This window comes from Aegilops tauschii, chromosome 1 (genome assembly GCF_002575655.3).
Source record: "Aegilops tauschii subsp. strangulata cultivar AL8/78 chromosome 1, Aet v6.0, whole genome shotgun sequence".
NCBI lineage: Eukaryota > Viridiplantae > Streptophyta > Magnoliopsida > Poales > Poaceae > Aegilops > Aegilops tauschii.
The window spans coordinates 347300623-347325276 of NC_053035.3; the positions used below are offsets into that span (position 1 = coordinate 347300623).

General features: G+C 44.4%; 2 protein-coding genes across 2 annotated transcripts; one reads left to right on the forward strand and one right to left on the reverse strand.

Moving 5' to 3' along the window:
• Positions 1-13834: 13834 nt before the first annotated feature.
• LOC120972697 (dihydropyrimidinase-like) lies at positions 13835-15521 on the reverse strand. Its single transcript, XM_073506228.1, has 6 exons — positions 15491-15521; positions 15123-15210; positions 14972-15050; positions 14660-14747; positions 14508-14567; positions 13835-14082 (listed from the first exon to the last, which is right to left on the reverse strand). Exons 1-6 carry the CDS (start codon positions 15519-15521, stop codon positions 13835-13837), a joined length of 594 nt encoding a protein of 197 aa, XP_073362329.1.
• Positions 15522-21415: 5894 nt separating this feature from the next.
• LOC109774080 (uncharacterized) lies at positions 21416-23125 on the forward strand. Its single transcript, XM_020332799.1, has one exon. The coding sequence runs from the start codon at positions 21416-21418 to the stop codon at positions 23123-23125; it is 1710 nt and encodes a 569-aa protein (XP_020188388.1).
• Positions 23126-24654: the final 1529 nt, after the last annotated feature.

Here is a 24654-nt window from a genome sequence, read left to right on the forward strand (position 1 = left end):
TTTTGGATTTACTAGAATTTAAAAACCAAGCATCTCAATGTTTGCGGCCGAGTGACGGTGGCAGGGTGTTTGACATTCATTCGCATTTCTTGCATGGGACCTAAGCATGCAACGAAGGACACACATTTGATTTTTCAACCAATTTATATGCACCGGAGCATGTGCATGTAGTTCCAATTTGAATTGTGCACATAGAATGCCTAGAAAACCCAGTTAATGTATAGAAATGCCCAAATGAACCCTGAAAGATTCCAAAATTTAACACAACACTCCTGTTGTTCTATGTTGACACTAGAAAAAATTTGAAAGCAATAAGAGGCAATGGATATCGTTTCCTCCCCAAAGGTGGCACGTTCCCTACCGAAACCATCACGCCTGTTGTGAGAAGCTCTGTTCGTGAGAAGCTTATACCCAAACCTGCCCCAAGTAGGATAATTTTTTTACCACGGCATGTTGATGTTGTTCCATGATAGCATGCCAAGTTTCATGATTTCAGACGAGTTTTGGATTTACTAGAATTTAAAACCCAGGTATCTCAATGTTTGCGGCCGAGTGACGGTGGCAGAGTGTTTGACATTCATTCCCATTTCTTGCATGGGACCTAAGCATGCAACCAAGGACACATATTTGATTTTTTAACCAATTTATATGCACTGGAGCATGTGCATGTAGTTCAAATTTGAATTATGCACAAAAAATGCCTAGAAAACCCAGTTAATGTATAAAAATGTACAAACGAACCCCGAAAAATTCCAAAATTTAACACAACACTCCTGTTGTTCTAGGTTGACACTAGAAAAAAAATTAAAAGCAATAAGAGGCAACATATATCGTTTCGTCGCCAAAGGTGGCACGTTCCCTACCGAAACCATGACGCTTGTTGTGAGAAGCTTGTACCCAAACCTGCCCAAACTGGGACATATTTTTTACCACGTCATGTTGATGCCGCTCCATGATAGCATGCCAAGTTTCATGAATTTCAGACGAGTTTTGGATTTACTAGAATTTAAAAACCAGGTATCTCATTGTTTGCGGCCGAGTGACGGTGGCAGGGTGTTTGACATTCATTCCCATTTCTTGCATGGGACCTAAGCATGCAACCAAGGACACATATTTGATTTTTCAACCAATTTATATGCACTGGAGCGTGTGCATGTAGTTCAAATTTGAATTATGCACATAAAATGCCTAGAAAACCCAGTTAATGTATAGAAATGTCCAATGAACCCCAAAAAATTCCAAAATTTAACACAACACTCCTATTGTTCTATGTTGACACTAGAAAAAAATTGAAAGCAATAAGAGGCAACAGATATCGTTTCGTCCCCAAAGGTGGAACGTTCCCTATCGAAACCATCACGCTTGTTGTGAGAAGCTCTGGTTTGTGAGAAGCTTAGACCCAAACCTTCCCCAAATGGGACAATTTTTTTACCACGACATGTTGATGCTGCTCCATGATAGCATGCCAAGTTTCATGAATTTCAGACGAGTTTTGGATTTACTAGAATTTAAAAACCAGGTATCTCAATGTTTGCGGCCTGGTGACGGTGGCAGGGTGTTTGACATTCATTCCCATTTCTTGCATGGGACGTAAGCATGCAACCAAGGACACAAATTTGTTTTTTCAACCAATTTATATGCATTGGAGCATGTGCATGTAGTTCCAATTTGAATTATGCACATAAAATGCCTAGAAAACCCAGTAAATGTATAAAGATGTCCAAACAAACCCCGAAAAATTCCAAAATTTAACACAACGCTCCTGTTGTTCTATGTTGACACTAGAAATTTTTGTTAAGCAATAAGAGGCACGGATATCATTTCGTCCCCAAAGGTGGCACATTCCCTACCGAAACCATCACGCTTGTTGTGAGAAGCTCTGGTTTGTGAGAAGCTTATACCCAAACCTGCCCCAAATGGGACAAAAAATTTACCACGGCATGTTGATGCCGCTCCATAATAGCATGCCAAGTTTCATGAATTTCAGACGAGTTTTGGATTTACTAGAATTTAAAAACCAGGTATCTCAATGTTTGCGGCCGAGTGACGGTGGCAGGGTGTTTGACATTCAATCCCATTTCTTGCATGGGACCTAAGCAGGCAACCAAGGACACATATTTGATTTTTCAACCCGTTTATATGCACTGGTGCATGTGCGTGTAGTTCAAATTTGAATTATGCACCTGAAATGCGTACAAAACCAAGTTAATGTATAAAAACGTCCAAACGAACCCTGAATAATTCCAATTTTTTGACAACGCACCTATAGTTGCATGTTCACTGCAGATAAAAGTTCTAGCAATTCAAACACCATCCTTTGCAGTTGTGACCCCATTATGTAATTCAAGTAGATCGCACACAGTTTATTATCACCAACTGTGTGAGATGCAACACAAAATATATTGGTGCATTGGAGTATAGTACTCATAAGGCTTACGCGAGAAGGTGCGACAGCTACAGTCCACAGCCGGCGTGTCAAGCACACTAGCTCACTCCCCAAATATCATTTCACTGTTCAATCGTCGCCAGTGAAAGATGGGGACGTGGACCAGCGTCATGTGGGCAACTTTGGCGGCCCACTCCGGCGAGAGCGCGGCCGCAGCCGCGAGGCGCGTGCTAAGAAGCTTCGTGAGGGTGACCGCAATCTACGTCCGGGTGGCCAAGGCAGCCCAAACGGCCGCTATTGCTTCTCAGGCGGCGGCAGCAACATCTGCCTTGGGGATAGCAACTGGCGAGAGCGGCACAACAGTTGTTTGTTCCGCAGCAGCGGCCTTAGCCCTGATGGAGGCCGCCCACGCCCAGCTCGTGGCGGTCACCGCACTGTCGGATTTCGGGTTCCAGCAAAACCCTTGAGGTTCAAACACTGGGGTGCGCACAAAGATCTCTCTCTCCCTCGATGGTTAGCTCGCTCAAGCTTCTCACGGCCTAGCTCGACGAACTCAATGAACAGATGGACACGAGATTTATACTGGTTCGGGCCACCGTTGTGGTGTAATACCCTACTCCAGTGTGGTGTGGTGGATTGCCTCTTGGGCTTAGGATGAACAGTTACAAGGGGAAGAACAACCTCCTGAGGTGAGGTGTTCTTGTGCTTGGTGAGCTGGTGAAGGTTTTAATCTCTGATCCGTTCTAGATCTGTCTCCCCCTACTATGGTGGCTAGTCCTATTTATAGAGGCCCGGGTCCTCTTCCCAAATATTGAGCGGGTAGGGATCCCACAACGGCCAAGTTTGAAGGGGGACAGTGATGTAGGGTGGAACCCTATACGGCCGATCTTTCACGAAAGGAGCGGATCCCGCGATGAACACAAAGGACACGAGGGGGAAAACGCAAGGGAATCATGAGGGAAACACGAGAGAAACACTCAACCAACAAGAATAGATCACACATGCGCTAGATCCATGAACACAAAGGGAGATACACGATCCAAAGTCAATAAGGGACGATACAAGAGGTAACCGGTTCTTCTCCGTGAGGAGGTCTTGATGGGGCCACCCAAGAGGGGGTCTTGAATCCGCATGGAAGGATCTTCTCTGAGGAGGCGCAATCTCTGAGGAGAAGGTAACCAAGTGGATGAGCAAAGCTCTCACACAAACATGAGCTAATCCTTTGCTAACCCTAATTCGGAGCTAGGGGACAAGTATATATAGTCCAAGGGGTAAGTTGGGGGATACATGGGGTGAAACCCCTTCAACTGCGCGCAGGCAGGGCGGTAGTACCGGTCATGGGGCTGGTAGTACCGGTTTTAGCAGATATAGCAGTTGTTCTGGTGCTGTTCTGGCCTTGCACCGGTCTCATCACAGAAGCTTGATCGGTAGTTGACCGGTAGTTGGGCGGTAGTACCGGGGGACCGGTAGTTGGACCGGTAGTTGACCGGTAGTACCTCTTTCTCTGCGCTGGGGAAATCCCTGTCCATGCTCTTGGTGTCCATCTTGCACTATTCCATCTCCTTGTTGGTTCCTTGGTACCTAGGCACACAAAGTGTCTTTGTTTGAGGTAGTAGCCATGTCTCATGTGGGTCCAAGGGGAGTTGAACAAGGAGAGAGTTCACCTTATGTCCAATGGCACATGTTGGAGGTCTCGTTGTATGTCCACTTGGGGCTTGGGGAATAGTCGTAGTGTACATGGGGATGATCGTAGGATGCTCCGCATCATCTCCCCTCCCTTGGGAAAGATCCGACCTCGGATTGAAAACCTCATCACCATGGAAACGGTTGTCGTGGACGGACTTGTAGTAGGACGAAGTGGAAGACATTGCGCAATCCAAGTACTCCAAGGTGTCTCTGGAGTGGTATACATGCAAAAATAGCAAACACAAGCGACACTCGGAAATACAATGGTTAGCGCACACAAAGTGTCGATCATGTAGGAATGAGTCCGTGCAACAAGATTGTGCGTAACAAAGAGCATGAAGCTTAACAAGATGATATAGAATGATATGCAAAGCGTTCATGGAAGCAAAAACATTCATTGTGCACACAAATGTATTGTGAATGTGATCAATGCAACCATTGTGCAAAATGAGGTCATAATGGGATGGTTTATCAAAAGCATGAACATGGTAATTGGTGCTCAATGTGACTATGTTGTCATGCAATTGATGGTGGTCAAGATGATCATGATGTATGAATATGTCATCAAGAAAGATCACAACAAATTTGCCAAGGAAGTGTACAAGCTCATATATCATGGATGACATAGAAATGGAAGATGCAACAAGGCAAGCATAATGTGAGTATCCATGCATAAGATGCAAATGTGTTATGGGGATTGGTGTACCATAGCTCGATGTCATGGTAGACGCGGTGGTCCGGTGGCGCATCCACTAATTCCGAGCACTCCTCAACTTGAAGGTCCATAGGGTCCATCTCCAATGTTGGTCCTCCATCCAATATATGTATCATGTAGACAAGAAGAAGGAGACAACAATGAAAGAATGACCCATCCAATATGCGTATGTGAGGATGGCTCAAAGGGAATGAGTTCACCTTTATGAGGATGTGGAGAATGTTGGTGTCGCGCATCGTGTACTCCTTTACATGACCAAGTGGTCGCATGACGGCACCGCCTTGTGGATCCTTCAAAACAAAACAACATGACAAACACTCGGAAAAACAAATGAGGTTAGCGGAAGTGCAAAACCTATCATTCGTGTGGTAATATACCCAACAAGTGTATGCATCATGCTCATCATAAGAAAGAACAAGGGAGCATTTCATAGTATGGAAGCATATGATGCGAGAACAATGAAATACAATAGGCTCAATCAAACAAGCATGCATCACAAGTAAAGTGTCCAAGTCTCCAAGATCACTAAGCATAGATGCAACAATTGGAGGCAAGCGACAATGAACAAGATATATCATGTGAGAGGCATGAACATATATGTCATCAACCCAAGAAAGCGAGTAAGAGTGGAACATGGGTGATGCGACAAAGCGAGCAATCATAGTGATCAAGTCAAGCAAGCTAGTAGTGCGAAGATGCAACGTACTAGAAGGAAACATGGAAAGCATGTCATGTGTGCAAATAGTGGGCATGAATAATTCACATGTCATAGCACAAGCATGAAAGCAAGATATGAGGAAAGTAACATCATTGTATTGGCAAGGAGTCGTATGTAAATAGCAATGGGACATCATGACTCTCCCAACACAACAAGCATCAATAGCATGAGGCACATGATAAACATGGCAATAGCAACAAGGATCTCCACCAAGCATGCAAATACACATAGGAGTATCATAATGGTGCATCATGGGTAAATGCAAGCAAGGGTCACAATTGCATGGCAAAGGCATAGAAGCAAGCATAACATGCAAAGTGAACACGGGAAAATGAGCATAAGGTGACAAATGATAAATAGCCCATAGCCGTGTGAGAGACAAGTAAAAGAGATGCGCGTAGTGCTTGCGCGAAGGGAATGGTGGTAAGGATAGTCCACGGGATCCCAAATCGTCGTTGCTCTCAAGAGCTCGTTTCGTCTTCTCTTGGGATTGAGAGGTTGACGAGTATACGTGAGTACCTACACAAAACAAAGACAAGGGGAAAATTGTGTGTGCGTGGTAGATGTACACATCATCCATCATGATGCGCACGTGCATGTGTTGGTTAGCACAAAATAGCCAATGCTCAAATAAATGAGATGTGTGATATAGAAAGATGTCATCCATCATGAGCGGTTTGTTATTATGTATAGCATAATGGAGACTCAAATTGTGTAATGCATCATGAGAAATATGTAGAGCATTGTTGTTCATGGAATGCATACGGTGCACGCAATTATGGGAATCATGCAAAATATGGAATGCATCAAAATCTCCTAATGTGTATGAAGAAACTATGGGGGTCTCCTCATGAGTATTAGTAGAAACATCACATGGAGAAAATTGACAACATCCAAAACAAAGCATATTTGGAACAATGTGATCATGGCATGGCATAGTAGATGAATTGCGCAAATCATTTAAAGGAAGCATGGCAATATCATCACAAGAGAAACAAAAGCCAATGACCATCATCTCGTCATCTATGCCATAAGTGCAAATAGGATTTATTTTAATGGGGCATGCATAGTTACTATGTTGGGATTGAAATGATGCAATATGGGTGATCTCACTCATAGCATATGACAAGTTCAATGGATTGTCAAACATGAAGTGACCAATAGAATTGTCACATGATATCCTATGGAACATAGAATCACAACTAGGCAATTCAACATGCTCATCATCATATTCATCATAAATAGGTAAGTCATGACATGAGGAAGTCGCACTAGCATGAAGCATGAGAATAGGTGGATCAACATCATGCAAGCAATCATTGGTAAGATAGTCCACTAGTGGGACAAGCGAAGCATTGCCACCTATGTTACCTTTGGAGCGTCGCTCATGTGTTGTAGGTGATGTGGTGAAGACCAAGTCGTGGTCATCTTCATCTTGATGGAACCATGTGGGGGGTGCATCATCATCCACCATGGCCATCATCGTCTCCATTGGAGGTATGGACTTGTCGAGGATAGGCATGTCGTCATGTAGGAGACCTAGCACCAAAGAAAACACACTCGGAGTAGAGGTTAATTTGTTAGAAATCATAGTGGCCTCACATGCCGTGTCAACTACCTCACTCACTAAGTGTTGTGGCTCACTCACTCCCTCTTGGATGCTCTCACTCTTATGGTTGGTGGAGTCACTCGAATGGCTCTCAACCTCACATAGGATGTGTGGCATACTCTCATGTGTGGGACTAGTGGTGGTCACACTCATCCTCTCATAGGAAATGCACTCAATGTCATATATGGTGGAGTCACCCATCTCACCTATGGGTTGGTGGCTCTCCTCACATGGAAATTGGGACATCTCATCATATGTGGGTGTCGGAGAGGTGTAGGTGCAAACGTCTCCATGCTCAACTCCTATCGCCGCCTTGGTTGAAGGGATAGTCCCATGCTCAACCTTCTTGTCACCGTCTTATGGTTGGAGGCCCATATGATGTGGCACCTCGTAGCTCATCTCCATGACCAAAGGGAATTTCCCATGCTCGGCCATCTTCCTTGAGGGGCTTCCGAAGATGGAAGTGTCGCCCTCACTTGTAGGTGGTCGCCTCGTTGTTGAAGATGTCGATGTAGGCGAACTCGTGGGATGTAGGCGAAGATGTCATACGTCTAAAGGCGAAGATGCCTTGATAGCACTTGGCGAAGATGCCGAAGTGGTAGATGTAGCCGTAGCTCTGTCTTGGTGGTGCTTGTCTCGCGGTCTTCTCTTATGCTCATAAAGCTTGGACTTGGAGTGAAGTATGGCTTGTTGGGACTTGTACGTTTGCGCTTGTGGAGCATCTTCATGTTGATGTTGTCGTTGTCGCACTTGAGCTCGTAGTAGATGTTGTTCGTCGTCGTCGTGCACATGATGCTTGGAGGTGACTTGCCCTTCATGACAATGTGGATCACGAACGTGATGGTGGTCGCCATGTAGATGTAGACGTGGATGCCTTGCGCTTGCATCGCTTGGGCGCTCCGAAGATGATCGACTTGGTCGTCGCCGCCTTGAAGATGACGAATTGGAAGTAGACTTGATCAAGGCCCGAATCTCCTCCATCCTTGCATCTTGCTCCTCCTTTTGTGCGGAAAGCTTGTTGTCTATATAGTCCCTTTTCCTTGCTTCGGAGTGATGAATGTCGATGGAGAGGTTCTCGATGCACTCTTGCAAGGTAGAATGTGCGGCTTTTGATGCTCGTTGTAGTTCGAAGATGGACTCTTTGGTGATGTAGTTGTTCACGCCGTCGTTGTTGTCGAAGACCGGAGATGGAATGCCTTGCCTATCCATCACAAAACTCGAGCAAAAATGAGTGGGAGAAAGAGAAGAACTATACCAAATGTACCTTGACCGATGTTGAAAATGGATCAATGATCACTCAATGATGTAACAAGGAAATAACATAATTGGTACCGATCTTGTCAATTTCTCACACCTACACAAATAAGGCTTATGGTGGAGCTCGGTGAGGATAGTGTCACAAACATTTGATGCAAAATGTTAGCAAGAGTCAATAATGTTGAAAGAGATTCACAATTCGCAAGTGAAACAAGTAGACCAATAGCAATGGGTGGCACACGGAAACACACACACGAATAGATAAATGGGGTCGTGCAACCAAGGAATGAGCACAAAATGTGGAATCCACGAAAAACGCTCGTGTTGCACAACTCAAGAGAGACGCTAGCATGATTGCTCTATAGGCAGATACGACACTTGTGCACAACCTATAAGATGCAAAATGGATAAACTTTCTATCCCAAGTATGCTATGTATGTATGGTTCCCGATGTTTCTCTCAAGAGGATCCAATATGATCGGATATGACAATCTTATGTGCAATGTGGTATGATGCTATGGCACTTGCTTACAAGCTTCTTTGCTCTTTCTCTTTTGCTTAAAAGCTTATTCTCTTTTTTTTGTATGACCACTTTGCGAAATGCAAAAACCAAGATAGGAATTGTGTATACGCGGGAACAATCTTGTGACACAAGGGATGATATGATACCAATATGATATGGTATGTAAGTAATGAATGGGATGATCACTAATGTGCACAAGTAACGTTGCCGGCAATACTCAAATGGCTAGTCTCGATAGGCAAGTAACGCAAAATGGCTAGGGGGTTATCAATGCAATTGCAAGGGGAATATACAATGGAGGGATACCACGATACCAAGATGATATGGAGGTTACCGTCGAAGGTTTGTCGTTAGTAAGCCACGGACGGATGATGGTGAAGCGGTCAAAGTCGATGATGACCTCGTGCGATGATGAGTGGCGGTGATCTTGATGGAGATACCAAGATGATGGAGACTCGTCCCTAAGTAGCCGAAACACCTTAGGAAACGGAAAAACCGCGAACTCAAAATCTCAAATGTCAAATGTCAAAATGCTAGTAGTGGAAAGCGGTGTTGGTTTTGCGGAAGTTCAAAGGGATTGCGGAAATGCAATGATGGGTTTTGAGTACGCAGTGCGGAAATGGAGGGTAAGGTGGTGAACTATACACGGTGTCGGAGTTGGAAGCACGGTCCCCAAGTAGCCGAAACACCTTAGGAGACACAACTCACAACACAAACAAAATTGTGTTAACTTGGGGTGGCGGAAGTGTATGGTGGGTAAGCCTATGCGGAAGTTATGGTGGTGGTTGATGAAGAAGCAACCGTCCCTAAGTAGCCTAAACACCTTAGGAGACTCGAATCACAACTCAAACAACCATTAATGGAATGGGGAACAAATTGGGTTAGGTTGCGGAAGTCGGTGGTGGTTATGCGGATGATATGGTGGAAGCCCTAGCCAAAGATGCCAAAGTTCCAAAATTTGATGGAGTCAAAAGGTGATGGAACCTATCTATATGGATAGAGGATGTCAATAGCTACTCAACGAGCTAAAGAACGCGAAAATCGGACTCCGGATGTGAAAGTTATGGGTAAAATGGTGAAACACGGGACGCTGAATCTGTGAAGGGCGGAAGTACCGCTTGGGGGGGGGGGCGGTTGTACCGCTCCTGGAGCGTCCTGGGGCACCAGTTTTTGCTTCCTGGTGATGGGGGAGCAGTAGTACCGCCTTGGGGGCCGGTTGTACCGCTTGTATCGGGAAAATTCTCAGATCTGGATCGGGGATGAACTTTGGGGCGGAAATGGATGATTTTGGGGTCAAAATTGGACGGATTTCGTGGAGGGAAGGTGGGGAAACTTGGGGAGATGCTAGATCCACTCGAAACCAAGCAAATCCATGGATCAGATCCAACAAAACTTCATCACACCAACAAATCACAAAAAAAATTGGGGCTATTTTTGGTGGGGATTTTCGAAATTGGGGAAGAACACAACAAAATCAAGCTAGAAAACAAAGAGAGGGGGCTCCGAAATCGTGATCAACGTGGCTCTGATACCATGATGATGTAGGGTGGAACCCTATGTGGCCGATCTTTCACGAAAGGAGCGGATCCCGCGATGAACACGAAGGACACGAGGGGGGAAACGCAAGGGAATCACGAGGGAAACACTCAACCAACAAGAATAGATCACACATGCGCTAGATCCATGAACACAAAGGGAGATACACGATCCAAAGTCAACAAGGGACGATACAAGAGGTAACCGGTTCTTCTCCGTGAGGAGGTTTTGATGGGGCCACCCAAGAGGGGGTCTTGAATCCGCTTGGAAGGATCTTCTCCGAGGAGGTGCAATCTCCGAGCAGAAGGTAACCAAGTGGATGACCAAAGCTCTCACACAAACATGAGCTAATCCTTTGCTAACCCTAATTCGGAGCTAGGGGACAAGTATATATAGTCCAAGGGGTAAGTTGGGGGATACATGGGGTGAAACCCCTTCAACTGCGCGCAGGCAGGGCGGTAGTACCGGTCATGGGGCCGGTAGTACCGATTTTAGCGGATATAGCTGTTGTTCTGGTGCTGTTCTGGCCTTGCACCGGTCTCATCACAGAAGCTTGACCGGTAGTTGACCGGTAGTTGGGCGGTAGTACCGGTGGACCGGTAGTTGGACCGATAGTTGGCCAGTAGTACCTCTTTCTCTACGCTGGGGAAATCCCTGTTCATGCTCTTGGTGTCCATCTTGCACCATTCCATCTCCTTGTTGGTTCCTTGGTACCTAGGCACACAAAGTGTCTTTGTTTGAGGTAGTAGCCATGTCTCATGTGGGTCCAAGGGGAGTTGAACAAGGAGAGAGTTCACCTTATGTCCAATGGCACATGTTGGAGGTCTCGTCGTATGTCCACTTGGGGCTTGGGGAATAGTCATAGTGTACATGGGGATGATCGTAGGATGCTCCGCATCAGACAACTAGTACAGCTTATCCTGACAAAAGTGGTCTTCGCCTGCCAAAGGCTCTGGTGGTGACGCCGTCTTGGCCTCTGATACGTCTCCAACGTATCTATAATTTTTGATTATTCCATGCTATTATATATTCTGTTTTGGATGTTTAATGGGCTTATTTATACACTTTTATATTATTTTTGGACTAACCTATTAACCGGAGGCCCAGCCCAAATTGCTGTTTTTTTGCCTATTTCAGTGTTTCGCAAAAAAAGGATGTCAAACGGAGTCCAAACGGAATGAAACCTTCGGGAGAGTTATTTTTGGAATAAACGTGATCTAGAGGACTTGGAGTGGACGTCAAGCAACCAACGAGGCGGCCACGAGGCAGGGGCGCGCCTACCCCCCCCCCCCCAGGCGCGCCCTCCACCCTCGTGGGCCCCTCGTGGCTCCACCGACCTACTTCTTCCTCCTATATATACCTACGTACCCCCAAACCACCGAGGGGCACCACGAAAACCTAATTCCACCGCTGCAACCTTCTGTACCCGTGAGATCCCATCTTGGGGCCTTTTCCGGCGTCCTGCCAGAGGGGGCATCAATCACGGAGGGCTTCTACATCATCACCATAGCCTCTCCGATGATGTGTGAGTAGTTTACCTCAGACCTTCGGGTCCATAGTTATTGGCTAGATGGCTTCTTCTCTCTCTTTGGATCTCAATACAAAGTTCTCCTCGATTCTCTTGGAGATCTATTCGATGTAATCTTCTTTTGTGGTGTGTTTGTCGAGATCCGATGAATTGTGGGTTTATGATCCAGATTATCTATGAACAATATTTGAATCTTCTCTGAATTCTTTTATGTATGATCGGTTATCTTTGCAAGTCTCTTCGAATTATCAGTTTGGTTTGGCCTACTAGATTGATCTTTCTTGCAATGGGAGAAGTGCTTAGCTTTGGGTTCAATCTTGCAGTGCTCGATCCCAGTGACAGTAGGGGAAACGACACGTATTGTATTGTTGCCATCGAGGATAAAAATATGGGGTTTATATCATATTGCATGAGTTTATCCATCTACATCATGTCATCTTGCTTAAGGCGTTACTCCGTTCTTATGAACTTAATACTCTAGATGCATGCTGGATAGCGGTCGATGTGTGGAGTAATAGTAGTAGATGCAGGCAGGAGTCGGTCTACTTGTCACGGACGTGATGCCTATATACATGATCATACCTAGATATTCTCATAACTATGCTCAATTCTATCAATTTCTCGACAATAATTCGTTCACCCACCGTAATACTTATGTTCTTGAGAGAAGCCACTAGTGAAACCTATGGCCCCCGGGTCTATTTTCCATCATATTAATCTCCCGTTATTTCCATTACTGTTTACTTTGCTTTCCTTACTTTTACTCTTTATCATAAAAATATCAAAAATATTATCTTATCATCTCTATCAGATCTCACTCTCGTAAGTGACCGTGAAGGGATTGACAACCCCTTTATCGCGTTGGTTGCGAGGTTCTTATTTGTTTGTGTAGGTGCAAGGGACTTGAGCGTGACCTCCTACTGGATTGATACCTTGGTTCTCAAAAACTGAGGGAAATACTTACGCTACTTTGCTGCATCACCCTTTCCTCTTCAAGGGAAAACCAACGCAGTGCTCAAGAGGTAGCAAGAAGGATTTCCGGCGCCATTGCCGGGGAGGTGTGCGCCAAGTCAAGTCAAGATTTGACTCCCAACAACAAGCCATTTTTGGCACCGTTGCCGAGTCTACACAAGTCAAGACATACCAAGTACCCATCACAAACTCTTATCCCTCGCATTACATTATTTGCCATTTGCCTCTCATTTTCCTCTCCCCCACTTCACCCTTGCCGTTTTATTCGCCCTCTCTTTCTGCTCGCTTTTCTTTCACCATGTCTGAATCTGGGGAGGTTATCGTTAATGAAGGCAATAATAATAACATGGGAAACTTTGATGCTTTCGTTGATCCTCTTGAGGAAATTACTATCTTGCATACTAAAAAGTTTCGAGTCGGTAGTGGTAATATTATTGGGAAAGGAGTTATTGAAGATTTCTTTACTTGTGCCGGTGCTTTGCCCATTATGGGTGGTTCTATTCTTTATAGAACTAGTAGTCTTGCGGATGCAATATCCATTATAGGTGGTTCTATTGTTCACTTAAATAATTCACTGAAAAAAATGATCAGGAAAGCACTACGTGCTAATCATGCATTTTAATTTGCATTGCAAAATTAGGCAGTGAGAACTGTTCATCGGTACAAAAGCTAGGGGTGTGGCCCAATTGTAATCTCTACTCCTAATGGACGACTTGGTGAATAGTCCGCGCGGTTAATTTTCGCTGGTTTATTTTCGTCATACTCCCACCGCCGTTTTTTTGTCATCGCACCACCTCTGCCTTACTCGATCGAAAAAACCCGGTGCAAACAAAACCCCTCTCCGCCGCCGCCCGACACAGCAGATCGATCTCCGCCGCCGCCCGATCGCACGCCCGAACCACCCCTACGCCCAGACCGCGGCGGATCCATCCCTGTGCCGCGCCGCGGCAGATCCATCCCTGTGCCGCGCCGCGGCGGATCCATCCCTTCGCCGTCGCACTTGCAGGAGGCGGCGGTCTGCTGTTGGATCGGGCGAGGACACGGGGCCGCGATCCCGCGTGTCGTGTTTGCCGGCGATCACGACCCCGATCCGACGGCGGCCACCTTCTGACCACCCACAGGGTGTCAACCGGCGCTGCTCCCCTTTCAGTGCTACGTAATGCAAGTTCATACAAATTATTTCATACTGAATATTTCATGCTGAAGGCCATACAAAAAAACATCTCAGGAGGCGACGATCTGCTGTGGGATCGCTTCAGGAGACGCGAAGCGATCTGGTGTGGGATCGCTTTAGGAGACGGGGCCGCGATCCCGTCTACGTGACGCCGTGATCCCCTTCTGTACGCGCCCAGCATCCAACTTTTGTTGTACGTATTGCAGGTTTATACTCAATAATCGCACATTACCTATGTACAGAAAATACTCGTTTATACTCGTTTATGACTATCTTTGCTGGAGCATGGTAGGCTTGAGTTGGTTGCTTGTGCTTGTGCCGGTCTCCTGTACATATATTGAATGAAGTCAGAAAACAAAAATACCGGCAATGGAACCAACTTAGTACCCATCACAAAAAAAACATTTGAAATCAAAACTTACCACCATGCTATCCCAAATTATATGCATCCTTTCTTCAATACCTGGGATCAAGTAATGAAAAGAGAGATGCCTTAGCCAGCTTCCATTTGCAATGACACAACACAGTTTCCTTTGTTCAAGCCCTATGGCTTACCATTTATGCCATTGGGAATCTTCCTGAAATCATCAGAACCGAAAGCTTTCTGAGTGGAATTGAAGGTGCAATGATCAATTCCCACAAGCTGCATAGGAACAAAGAACAGTTCGGTGCTTATTCAAGGGATGTTTCCGTCTCCATAGTAGACAATGTACAATATTTTCAGAAAATAATATTCCTTTTATAATTTACCGCCTCGAACAATCTTCAAGCAGAGGCTAAACACCAGCTTGAAGCGCTTTATTTTAAGGACTCCACAACTTCACACTTCAGGAAATTAAGGTGGGATTCTGGATTCAAGCGTGTCACCTGTAATATTCCTGATGAAAGAGCAGCTTGAAGTGCTTTATTATGCCCTGCTTCCCGAATTGGAGGACTCATCACATACCTAGAAGCAAGATATGAAATAAGAGGAACCACAGCTACATAAACATATACTGATTGTGTGTGTTCTATTTACTTTGAAGCAGTTGCAAAGTCAGGATCCCAAAGCCAAGAATCATCAAGGACTAGCCCAGATACCACAGGTTTCCCGATGACTCTCTGACCTGCAAAGTTTGAGCTTACATCAACTTACAGTTTGTTTCACAATTTGACACGTGTTGAAAATTTAAATCAACTTAGTACTTAGATTTGGGGTATTATCAATCCCGTGGGACAACTTAGTTCTGAAGCCCCAACAAGTTATTCTGGGACCGACCCAGTCCTGATTTTTTTTGTACAAAGCCGAAACTAGCCAATGTTCTGAAAGTAAATGTTCATAAAATAACTCTGTCTTAATTTGCATTGATGAGGAACTTGTTTGAACCAAATGGCCAGGCACCATACCTTCTCTTTTAGCCTTGGCAATCTCTTCCATTGCAACAGTACTCATCACATGAACAACATACAATGGTGTATCTCCAAGTTGTCTCCAAGTTCACAAACGAAAGTGCATGAAACATAACAATTAAAAAAATCAATATGTTTACATAAAACCTCCCAATACGGAGGCCAGGAGTTGGATCCTGGGCGCGTCCAGAAGGGGATAACAAAATAAATGATTGATGGTAGACAACTTCAGTTCACAAGCCATTGTTAATAGTATGAAATCTTTGCTTGTAGGTAAGTATGGGGAATCCACAAAGCAAATCTGCGGAACATACAACAGCGTCAGGTGTACCTAGAGGTAAATCTTTGACTAAAAAACATGCCGCACATGTCAAGCTATATCCCGATTGTGATTTCCTTAAATGACGTTGTTTCAGATAATTTGGATTGGACAAATGATGGTGAGAACAACCTGAGTACCCCATTTATGACAGTTGGATTGTCAATTTACCATGATTTAATACTATTTATTTCTCGAATTGATCTCGCTTACTTGTATGAATGACACTCAGATGGGCTGACACTTGAACCGTCTGGACAACCGGTTCTTCCGGATAATGAACTTGTGGGTACTGAAGGTGTAGGATATCAGATGGCTGGGACAAACGTTGTTGATAATCACCCTATTAGTCCAGGAATGAGGTTGTGCGGATAGAGTACTCATCATTTTATTCTCTTAAGTTCGTGACTTCAATCTCAGTTACTTGTATGAACCATGCTCCAGGCCACTCGATACCTGAACAGACCGCAGACCCGGTTGTTCCCCAACCCACTGATGGTGATATCACATGTGTTCAGTGGCCTCCCGATCTGAACTCAGGTGAGCAAAAAACATATTGAAAAGGAGACCCGGCAATCTCGGTTATTTATCATGCTTATAGAGGTTGTGTTGCAGACATTCAAGAACAGTCTAAGAACAATAACATTTAGCTTTTGTTTTGTTCCAGATGTTCTTGATGTGTCTCCTATTGATGGAGGAATACACCTATACACTATGTCAACTGCTCAAGATTTATCCCAAACCGCTCAACATCCGAGCACATGACTACAGGATCTTTCGAGAATGTCACCAAACAAACTAAAAAAGGTATCTTATCTGATGAAAAAAGGGAGCAGATAAACGCCAAGAGGCGAGCTAATTATCGGCGGAAGAAAGAGGAGGAAGCAAAGAAACTTGAGCATGAAAGTCAAGCTTACCTTTCAACATCTGGTATAATTGTTTGATTTTTAATGAAAACAATGTGCATTCCTGCTTTGACTACTCTCACAGCTTGCTGCATCTATTATTAGACCGTCTATTTACTTGTATGAACCAATTTCAGATCAGTCCATCACTGAACAGACCGCAGTTGTTGTTGTTCCTCAACCCACTGATGGTGATGTCACATGTGTACCGCGGCCTTCCGAACTGAACTTAGGTTAGTATAAAACATAATCAGTACTCTCTACTCTTCGGATAGCACTAAACTAACCCGTTATGACCACTATCGGTTATTTTTACATCAAGCGGGCAACCCGGCAACCTCATCAACGTTTGTGTCTCTCAGTTGTCTCACTGACGAGTTAGCCGCAGCCGTAGCACAAAGTGTAGACGGTATTACAAGATTCGTCTTTCGTTGTGAACCGTATCTATCTTATAGAGGTTGTGTTGCAGATGTTCATTAACATACTAAGTACATTATCATTTTGGTTTGGTTTTGTTCCAGAGGCTCTAGATTTGACTCATATGTACGGAGGAAATCACGTAAACATCAATGCAACTCCTCAAGTTTTACCACAATCCGGTTCAACATCCAAGCACATGACTACAGGATCTGTCGTGCGTGTCTCCAAACCATCTAAGAAAGTTATCTTGTCTGATGAAAAAAGGGAGCAGATAAACGCTAAGAGGCGAGCTGCTTATCGGAGGAAAAAAGAGGAGGAAGCAGAAAAAGTACAGCATGGAAGTCAACCCGACCTTTCAATATCTGGTATGATTGTTTGATTTTAAATCAAAACAATGTACATTCCTGCATTCACAACTCTCACACCTTCATGCATCTATTACTAGATGACAAGAAAGAGCTAATAAATGCGCGGAGGCGGGCAACGTATCTTAAGAACAAGGAAAATGCTGACATTAACAAGGAACAGATGAAAGCTCCGTTGGTAGATGGTTATCGAAGAAAATATGATGACGCCGCCGGCAAGCATCTCCATCAAAATATGCCTGCCGTTGACATGTCGGGTACGACTATTTCTATATTACAGGCCAAACGTCTATTGAATATACTCCCTTTGTTCATAACAATATGATTATTATCTGAGAATCCGTGAGAATGACACCTGCAACCATATTGCAGGTATGCAAAATGTTCCATGGAGCGCTCTCGGTGATATCACTAATGGGGTACAAGCTCACCCTATGCTCCTTGCCGACAAAAATAGCCAGATCAAGGCTCAAGGGCGAGCTCCCGTGAAGCACAAAGATGATAACCTTCCTGCCCTTACAATATCAGGTTAGAATGCTTTTTGATTCAGCTGCCTCTTGATAGTATATATATTCCTAATGTTTCTGGATACAAGTGTTTAATAAGTGTATCAATGATCAATTAATGCAGTACTGATTAGCGTTTTACACTGTTGTATAACCAGCCGACCCAAATAGGTCCAGCTATACGTCATTGTCACAAGATGAGGCGGTATTGCCTCATACCAATACAATCAGTACAGCTGTCATTCATGATAACCAACTACCTAGGAATCAGCGTGGTAAGCAACGCAAAACTTGCTTAACTCCTGATCAAATGGAGCAAACAAATGCGCGGAGGCGAGCAACATATCGGAAACATCTAGAGCACGGAACTATCGATCTTGAAGAAAAAAATACCACGCTGCGAGAATGGAGGGCATGCAGCAAAGAGAAGGGGGAGTTAAGTGCAAAAAGAAAGGCTACTTATGCGGCAAAGAAGCACACCCCGTGCAAAGAATCCCTCGCACTCCCACGTCCAGACCTAGCAAACTTATCCCACGCAACACCCCTCTCTCGGCCGCCGACGGTGATTCATCTGATGGCGACCCGACGACAATCATGCCGAATTTCATTGTTGGTACCAATGGTATGATAATTCTATTGTCACCTTGTTGTGCTCATTCTCACCAACCCTCATCTGACATGACGTTGTCTATTGTCACATTCGCCATGGAGATAATGCAGACGAAATCGATGGGTTCCGAGACTGCATCACTGGCGATGAGACGACACCATCCGACTTTATGGATGAGGAGTACTACATGTTTCGCGACGAAGGTATGTTCAACTATGATCTATGAATTTGTGGGGCTTTATCATAATTATAGTTAGTAGTTAATAATGTTTTGAACATCATGTTGCAACAAATGCACGTAGGATACGATAATGACACCTTGGAGGATGAAGAGGAAGCGATCATGTCGTCTGCTATACCTAGCGAGGTTGATCCATTAGACTTTGTCTACACAAACATCCCAGACACGACTCACATCCTGAAGCTCGACGCAAACTGCAAACACTGCAAGGCAAAAAAAAAGTGTCTGAGACTGACGGCTTCTGCTGTCGCAATGGCAGATCGAACTTAAACAACCTGAGCCAATCCCAGAGCTGATGAGGCTATGGTCAAGCATGGATGCAGATTCTAGACATTTTCGGGAAAACATACGCTTCTTCAACGGGCATTTCGCCTTCACAACCCTTGGCGTCAGCCTTGATGAGAACTACACAAACATGAAGTCTGGGGTGTACACATTCCGGGCACACGGCACCATCTACCACAATGTGCATTCGTTTGGGCCTAGCTCCCGTCCTGAGCATCTGCAGTTATACTTCTATGATGATGACCCAACCATCACTCATCGTAAGGCGGCCACCAAGCAATTAGACCAAGATGTCGTGAAGAAGTTAGTAGACATACTCAAAGAAAACCCGTACTCCCAGCAATTTAGGAGTTTGGGTGCACACAAGGACAACCTCGATGATTACAGGATAGACCTAAACACCGATAAAAGGCTTGACCAAAGAAGATATAACAGACCGTTGTCATCTGAGGTTGCTGCAATTTGGGTTGAGGGCAACGACCTAGCAAAAAGGTTTGACCGGAGGATAACACTTTGTGGTAATAACAACGAAAGGCACAGTATACGTGTGACCTCCGGAGCATATGACCCTTTGTCTTATCCCCTATTCTATCCAAGGGGAGAACTAGGTTGGCATCCGAAGCTACCTAAACGTAATGTTCCTTTGGAGGTTGTACTAAATCCTCAACTGGTCCATGATGATGATGAGGATGCAGGTATGCCGTCTGCGTCCCATTTTGCTACAAATAATATTTTGTTTGTCGATTATATCCTCATTTTGATGGTACTCAATCATGTGCAGAGGGCAACAGCAGGTTGTGCGTCTCTGTCAGAGACTACTACTGTTACATGCTGCAGACACGGCCTGCGATCTTTAATCCCATACTCTGTGGAGCACGCCTCTTGCAGCAATGGGCCGTCGACATGTACGTCAAGATTGAAAGTTGCCGGTTAAGGTGGTACAGGAAGAACCAGACGCAGATTCGTGCCGACTTGTATAAAGGAGTTGTTGACGCGATCACATCGGGGGAGACACGAGCAAGCGCTGTTGGGGTAAGAATAATTCTCCCTGGAACATACCCTGGTGGCGACCGCGACATGAAGAAGAGGCATATGGATGCCATGGCAATTGTACATACATACGGGAAGCCTGGCATCTTCTTGACCATGACTTGCAATCCAAAATGGGAAGAGATAACGAATGAGTTGCTGCCTGGTCAGACGGCGCAGGACCGACCTGATATTGTGGCTTGCGTGTTCTTTGGCAAACTAGAGGCTATGAAGGACATGTTGTTCAAGAAGCACATCCTGGGTGTTGTTGTCGCATATGTATATGTTGTCGGGTTTCAAAAAAGGGGCCTCCCACATGCACATTTTCTGTTGATCATGGACTCAACATATAAGCTTATCGTCCCCGAGCAGTATGACCGACTCATTTCCGCAGAGCTCCCAGACAAGCATAAGTATCCGGAATTGTATGCAATGGTGGTAAAACATATGATGCACGGACCATGCGGTGCTCTAAACCCGAAGAATGTTTGCATGCAAGAAAACAGATGCAAATGCAGATACCCGCGGTCGTTCAATGAAAACACAGCACAGGGGAAGGACTCGTACCCAGTTTATCGACGTAGAGACGATGGTAGGCGTGCTAAGGTCCAAGGGAAGATGTTGGACAACAGATGGGTTGTGCCTTATAACCCATACCTTCTGCGGATGTTCAATTGCCACATCAACATTGAGGTCTGCTCGAGCATAAAGGCCGTCAAATATCTTTACAAGTACATTTACAAGGGCCATGATAAGGCTTCTTTCAGCATCGACCAGCCTGACGCCGATGGTAACATTGATGAGATCAAGAGATACGTTGACGCAAGGTGGATCACCCCTCCGGAGGCTATGTGGAGGATATTTGGCTTTCCACTTTGCGCCAACTACCCTCCTGTCTTGCAGTTGCCTCTTCATCTCCCGAATATGCACAGGGTCGCATTCAATGCCCAGGCTGACTTGAAAAATGTTGTCGCCTCAGAAAATATTTCAAAATCCATGTTAACGGAGTATTTCAAGGCTAACCAGGAACACCCTCGGGCTAGAAATATATTGTACAAGGATTTTCCCGGAAGCTTCACGTGGCAGAAGAAAAAGAAGTTTTGGAAGCCGCGGGTCGAGCATTTTCAAATAGGTCGCGTCGTGTCTGCCAATCCTGCCGAGGGGGACCGATACTATCTGCGTGTGTAGCTAAACCATGTTACGGGCAAAACATCCTTTGACGACTTGCTCACCGTGGACGGCATGCTATGTGGGAGCTTTAGAGAGGCTGCTGAAAGGTTGGGACTCATCGAGGCAGACAACACGCTCGACGACTGTCTTACTGAGGCTGAGCAGTGGGCGATGCCATGTTCTCTTAGGAGGCTCTTCGCAACCATCTTGGTGCACTGCGAGCCAGGCGACGTGCGTGGTTTATGGGATAGGCACCTCGAGCCTATGTCAGATGACTATCGTCGATCACGCACGTCCCCTGACGAGGTGGAGCAGATAGTGTTGCTAGACATTAGGGGTATGTTGCAGTCCATGGGTAAAGATATTGTTGATTTCGCTCTTCCGACCATAGATGATGCGTTTGACCCAACCGAGGGCGAGGCAAGAGAGGTCATCGAGGAAACAACCGTTGAGTTTGACATGGATGACACTAAGTTGGTATCTTCGCTGAACTTGGAACAAAGGGCCGCATACGACGAGATACTAACGACTGTTGAACGCGGTGATGGGGGTGTATTCTTTGTTGATGGCCCTGGAGGTACAGGGAAGACCTTCCTATATAGGGCGATGCTTGCCAAGGTGAGGAGCCAAGGCAAGATTGGTATCGCTACCGCGACGTCCGGCGTCGCCGCTTCTATCATGCCTGGCGGCAGGACTGCCCACTCGAGGTTCAAGATCCCATTGAGTTGCGATGATGGAGCCTCGTGCAGCTTCACCAAGCAGAGTGGGACCACCAAGCTCCTAAGGATGGCCTTGTTGATAATATGGGCCGAGGCCAGCATGACTAAGCGACAAGCGGTAGAGGCATTGGACAACAGCATGCGCGACATCATGGGAATACGTGACCGACCCTTTGGAGGAAAGACTGTTGTGTTTGCAGATTACTTGCTAAGGGTCGGCAATGGCACTGAGGATGTAGACGATCAAGGCAACATACTACTCCCTGAAGATATTTGTCTGCCGTCTACAGGCGAGGTTGACGACCTGGAGAAACTTATTGACCACGTGTTTCCGAGTCTAGATGACAACATGTCTGATTCCAATTACATGACATCTCGAGCAATCCTTTCCATGACAAACGACAATGTCGACAAGATAAACATCCGCATGATAGACCGTTTTCATGGAGATGAAGTAATCTACCATAGCTTTGACATTGCAGAGGACGACCCATATGGCTACTACGCTCAGGAGTTTCTTAATGGATTGACTCCTAATGGTCTTCCTCCGCATGCACTCAAGCTAAAGCTGAACTGCCCTGTCATACTTCTAAGGAACATTGATCCAGCTAATGGACTGTGTAACGGCAGTAGGCTTGTTGTAAGAGGTTTTGAGAGGAACACCATTGATGCAGAAATCATGATTGGTCAACATGCTGGCAGGAGGGTCTTCCTTCCTCGAATACCTCTCTGCCCATCTGAAAACGACATGTTTCCGTTCAAGTTTAAGAGAAAGCAATTTCCTATAAGGCTTAGCTTTGCTATGACCATTAACAAGGCTCAAGGGCAGACCATACCGATAGTTGGTGTCTACCTACCCAATCCCGTGTTCTCTCATGGTCAGCTCTATGTTGCTTTGTCTCGAGCCACCGCGAAGAGAAACATAAAGATACTCATTCAGAAGGAGAAGCCGAAGGAGAAGGCCAACAAGCTAAAGGACAATCCAAAGAAGCGAAAAAGACCGACTGTGTCCTTACTGACCTCGATGAAGAACATCGTCTACAAGGAAGTCCTTACAGGCTGAAGTTCGGTCTTAATAGACTGGCAGGTTTAGTAATGACAGAGCATTTACTCTTGCGATGGTCAAGATATGCTGAATTTCGTTTCTTTTACATATATTTTTTATTTGGTATTTTTATATTTGGATGTATACAACATCATCGCTGATATAGATTTTCTACAAGCGTACTTTTTCATGTGTAATATGTGATTCAGATATAGTGATTGGCAGGATAAAGACCTGGAACATCCAATGAAACTATTGTATTACGGCAAATTAACATATCTGTTCTTATTATTTTGGTATTTTGATAGTATGTTTGAATGTAAGTTTATGGACGTCCTTATGATCCTCTACAATCATCTGCTAGGTCAGAACTATAATATTCTGATTGGTCTGAATTATAAGACCAACACACGCAGGAGGGAAGTTTGTGAAGCTTGTGAATATATATTTTGCATATGTACTACAAATAAATAATAAAAAGCTAGCCTGCGTACATGCGAATAAGTTTATATGCCCGTGCGACTTTGAAAAAATGTGACAACTCACATGTCTGATTGCTGAAGTGTACAATATTTGGAAAAAAAATAGAATACTTGATACTTTCACGTATCTAAACTAATTATTTAACAGTTCAGTTCAGGTTACATATTATTTTCTTGCATTGGTTCATTTACCATCATGAATTTATTGTGCATCTGTAATAGTTCAGACCTAAAATATTTGTATGTATACACCATCATCGCTGATATAGATTTTCTACAAGCGTAATTTTTCTTAACGAATGATGCCGCTGATGTGTTACTTCTGCTAATGCATAAACAGATAGTGCATGTGTGTAATACCGTTGCTGCTAATGCATACGCATAAATACACAAATTTATGTTGTTTCCTAGCTATGGGAGCGTGTACTTCTACTACTATTTCTCATATGTACGTATGTATGTTATACAGATTGTTGTGATGAAAAAGAATAATAAATATGATCTTTTGCAATGCTGTGTTGGACTGAATGATTTGTAGTCCAATTATATTTTTTGATATACATGAGGTATTACACATGAAATGCAAGAAAGAGTTGTAAGCTGATCTCAATAGGTTTCTTTTTATTTATTTCCCTAATTCATGTTTATTTTTTGATGTTCTCTTTCCTGTTTGAACAAGGAAATGTAAGTAAATGTTACAGCTGGCACAAACTTGAATGAAGTGTTAATGCATTTGAAGAAAACAGTATTCAACATGCCAGTGTTAATGTAAGTAAATGTTCTCTTTCCTGTTTGAACAAGCCATCAAAGACCGACTGAACAAATTAGTACTATTGCTAATAACTTCGATTTAATTTTTTGTTACTATTTTAAAATGCCCGTAAAATAGTCGTTGCAAAGTAACACAACGATGTCTCATCACATGTTATAAAATCAAATATGTTGGGATTTAAAAAAAACATATAGTATAATAAAAGCTGAGTAAATAATCAATTTTTGAAATTGATTACATGTTGGTAATTAATGGTAATATATTTAATCGACGAAATATTGGCGAATCCATGG

What these genes read in the sequence shown, in the direction of transcription:
- LOC120972697 (XM_073506228.1), bottom strand. Translation starts at nt 15,521, where the DNA reads ATGGAAGAGATTGCCAAGGCTAAAAGAGAAG. An exon ending in TGCCAAGGCTAAAAGAGAAG is followed by an intron (nt 15,211 to 15,490) that starts GTATGGTGCCTG and finishes CAAACTTTGCAG; the next exon opens with GTCAGAGAGTCATCGGGAAA. An exon ending in GATTCCCAATGGCATAAATG is followed by an intron (nt 14,568 to 14,659) that starts GTAAGCCATAGG and finishes ACTTGATCCCAG; the next exon opens with GTATTGAAGAAAGGATGCAT.
- LOC109774080 (XM_020332799.1), top strand. Translation starts at nt 21,416, where the DNA reads ATGCTATGTGGGAGCTTTAGAGAGGCTGCTGAAAGGTTGGGACTCATC.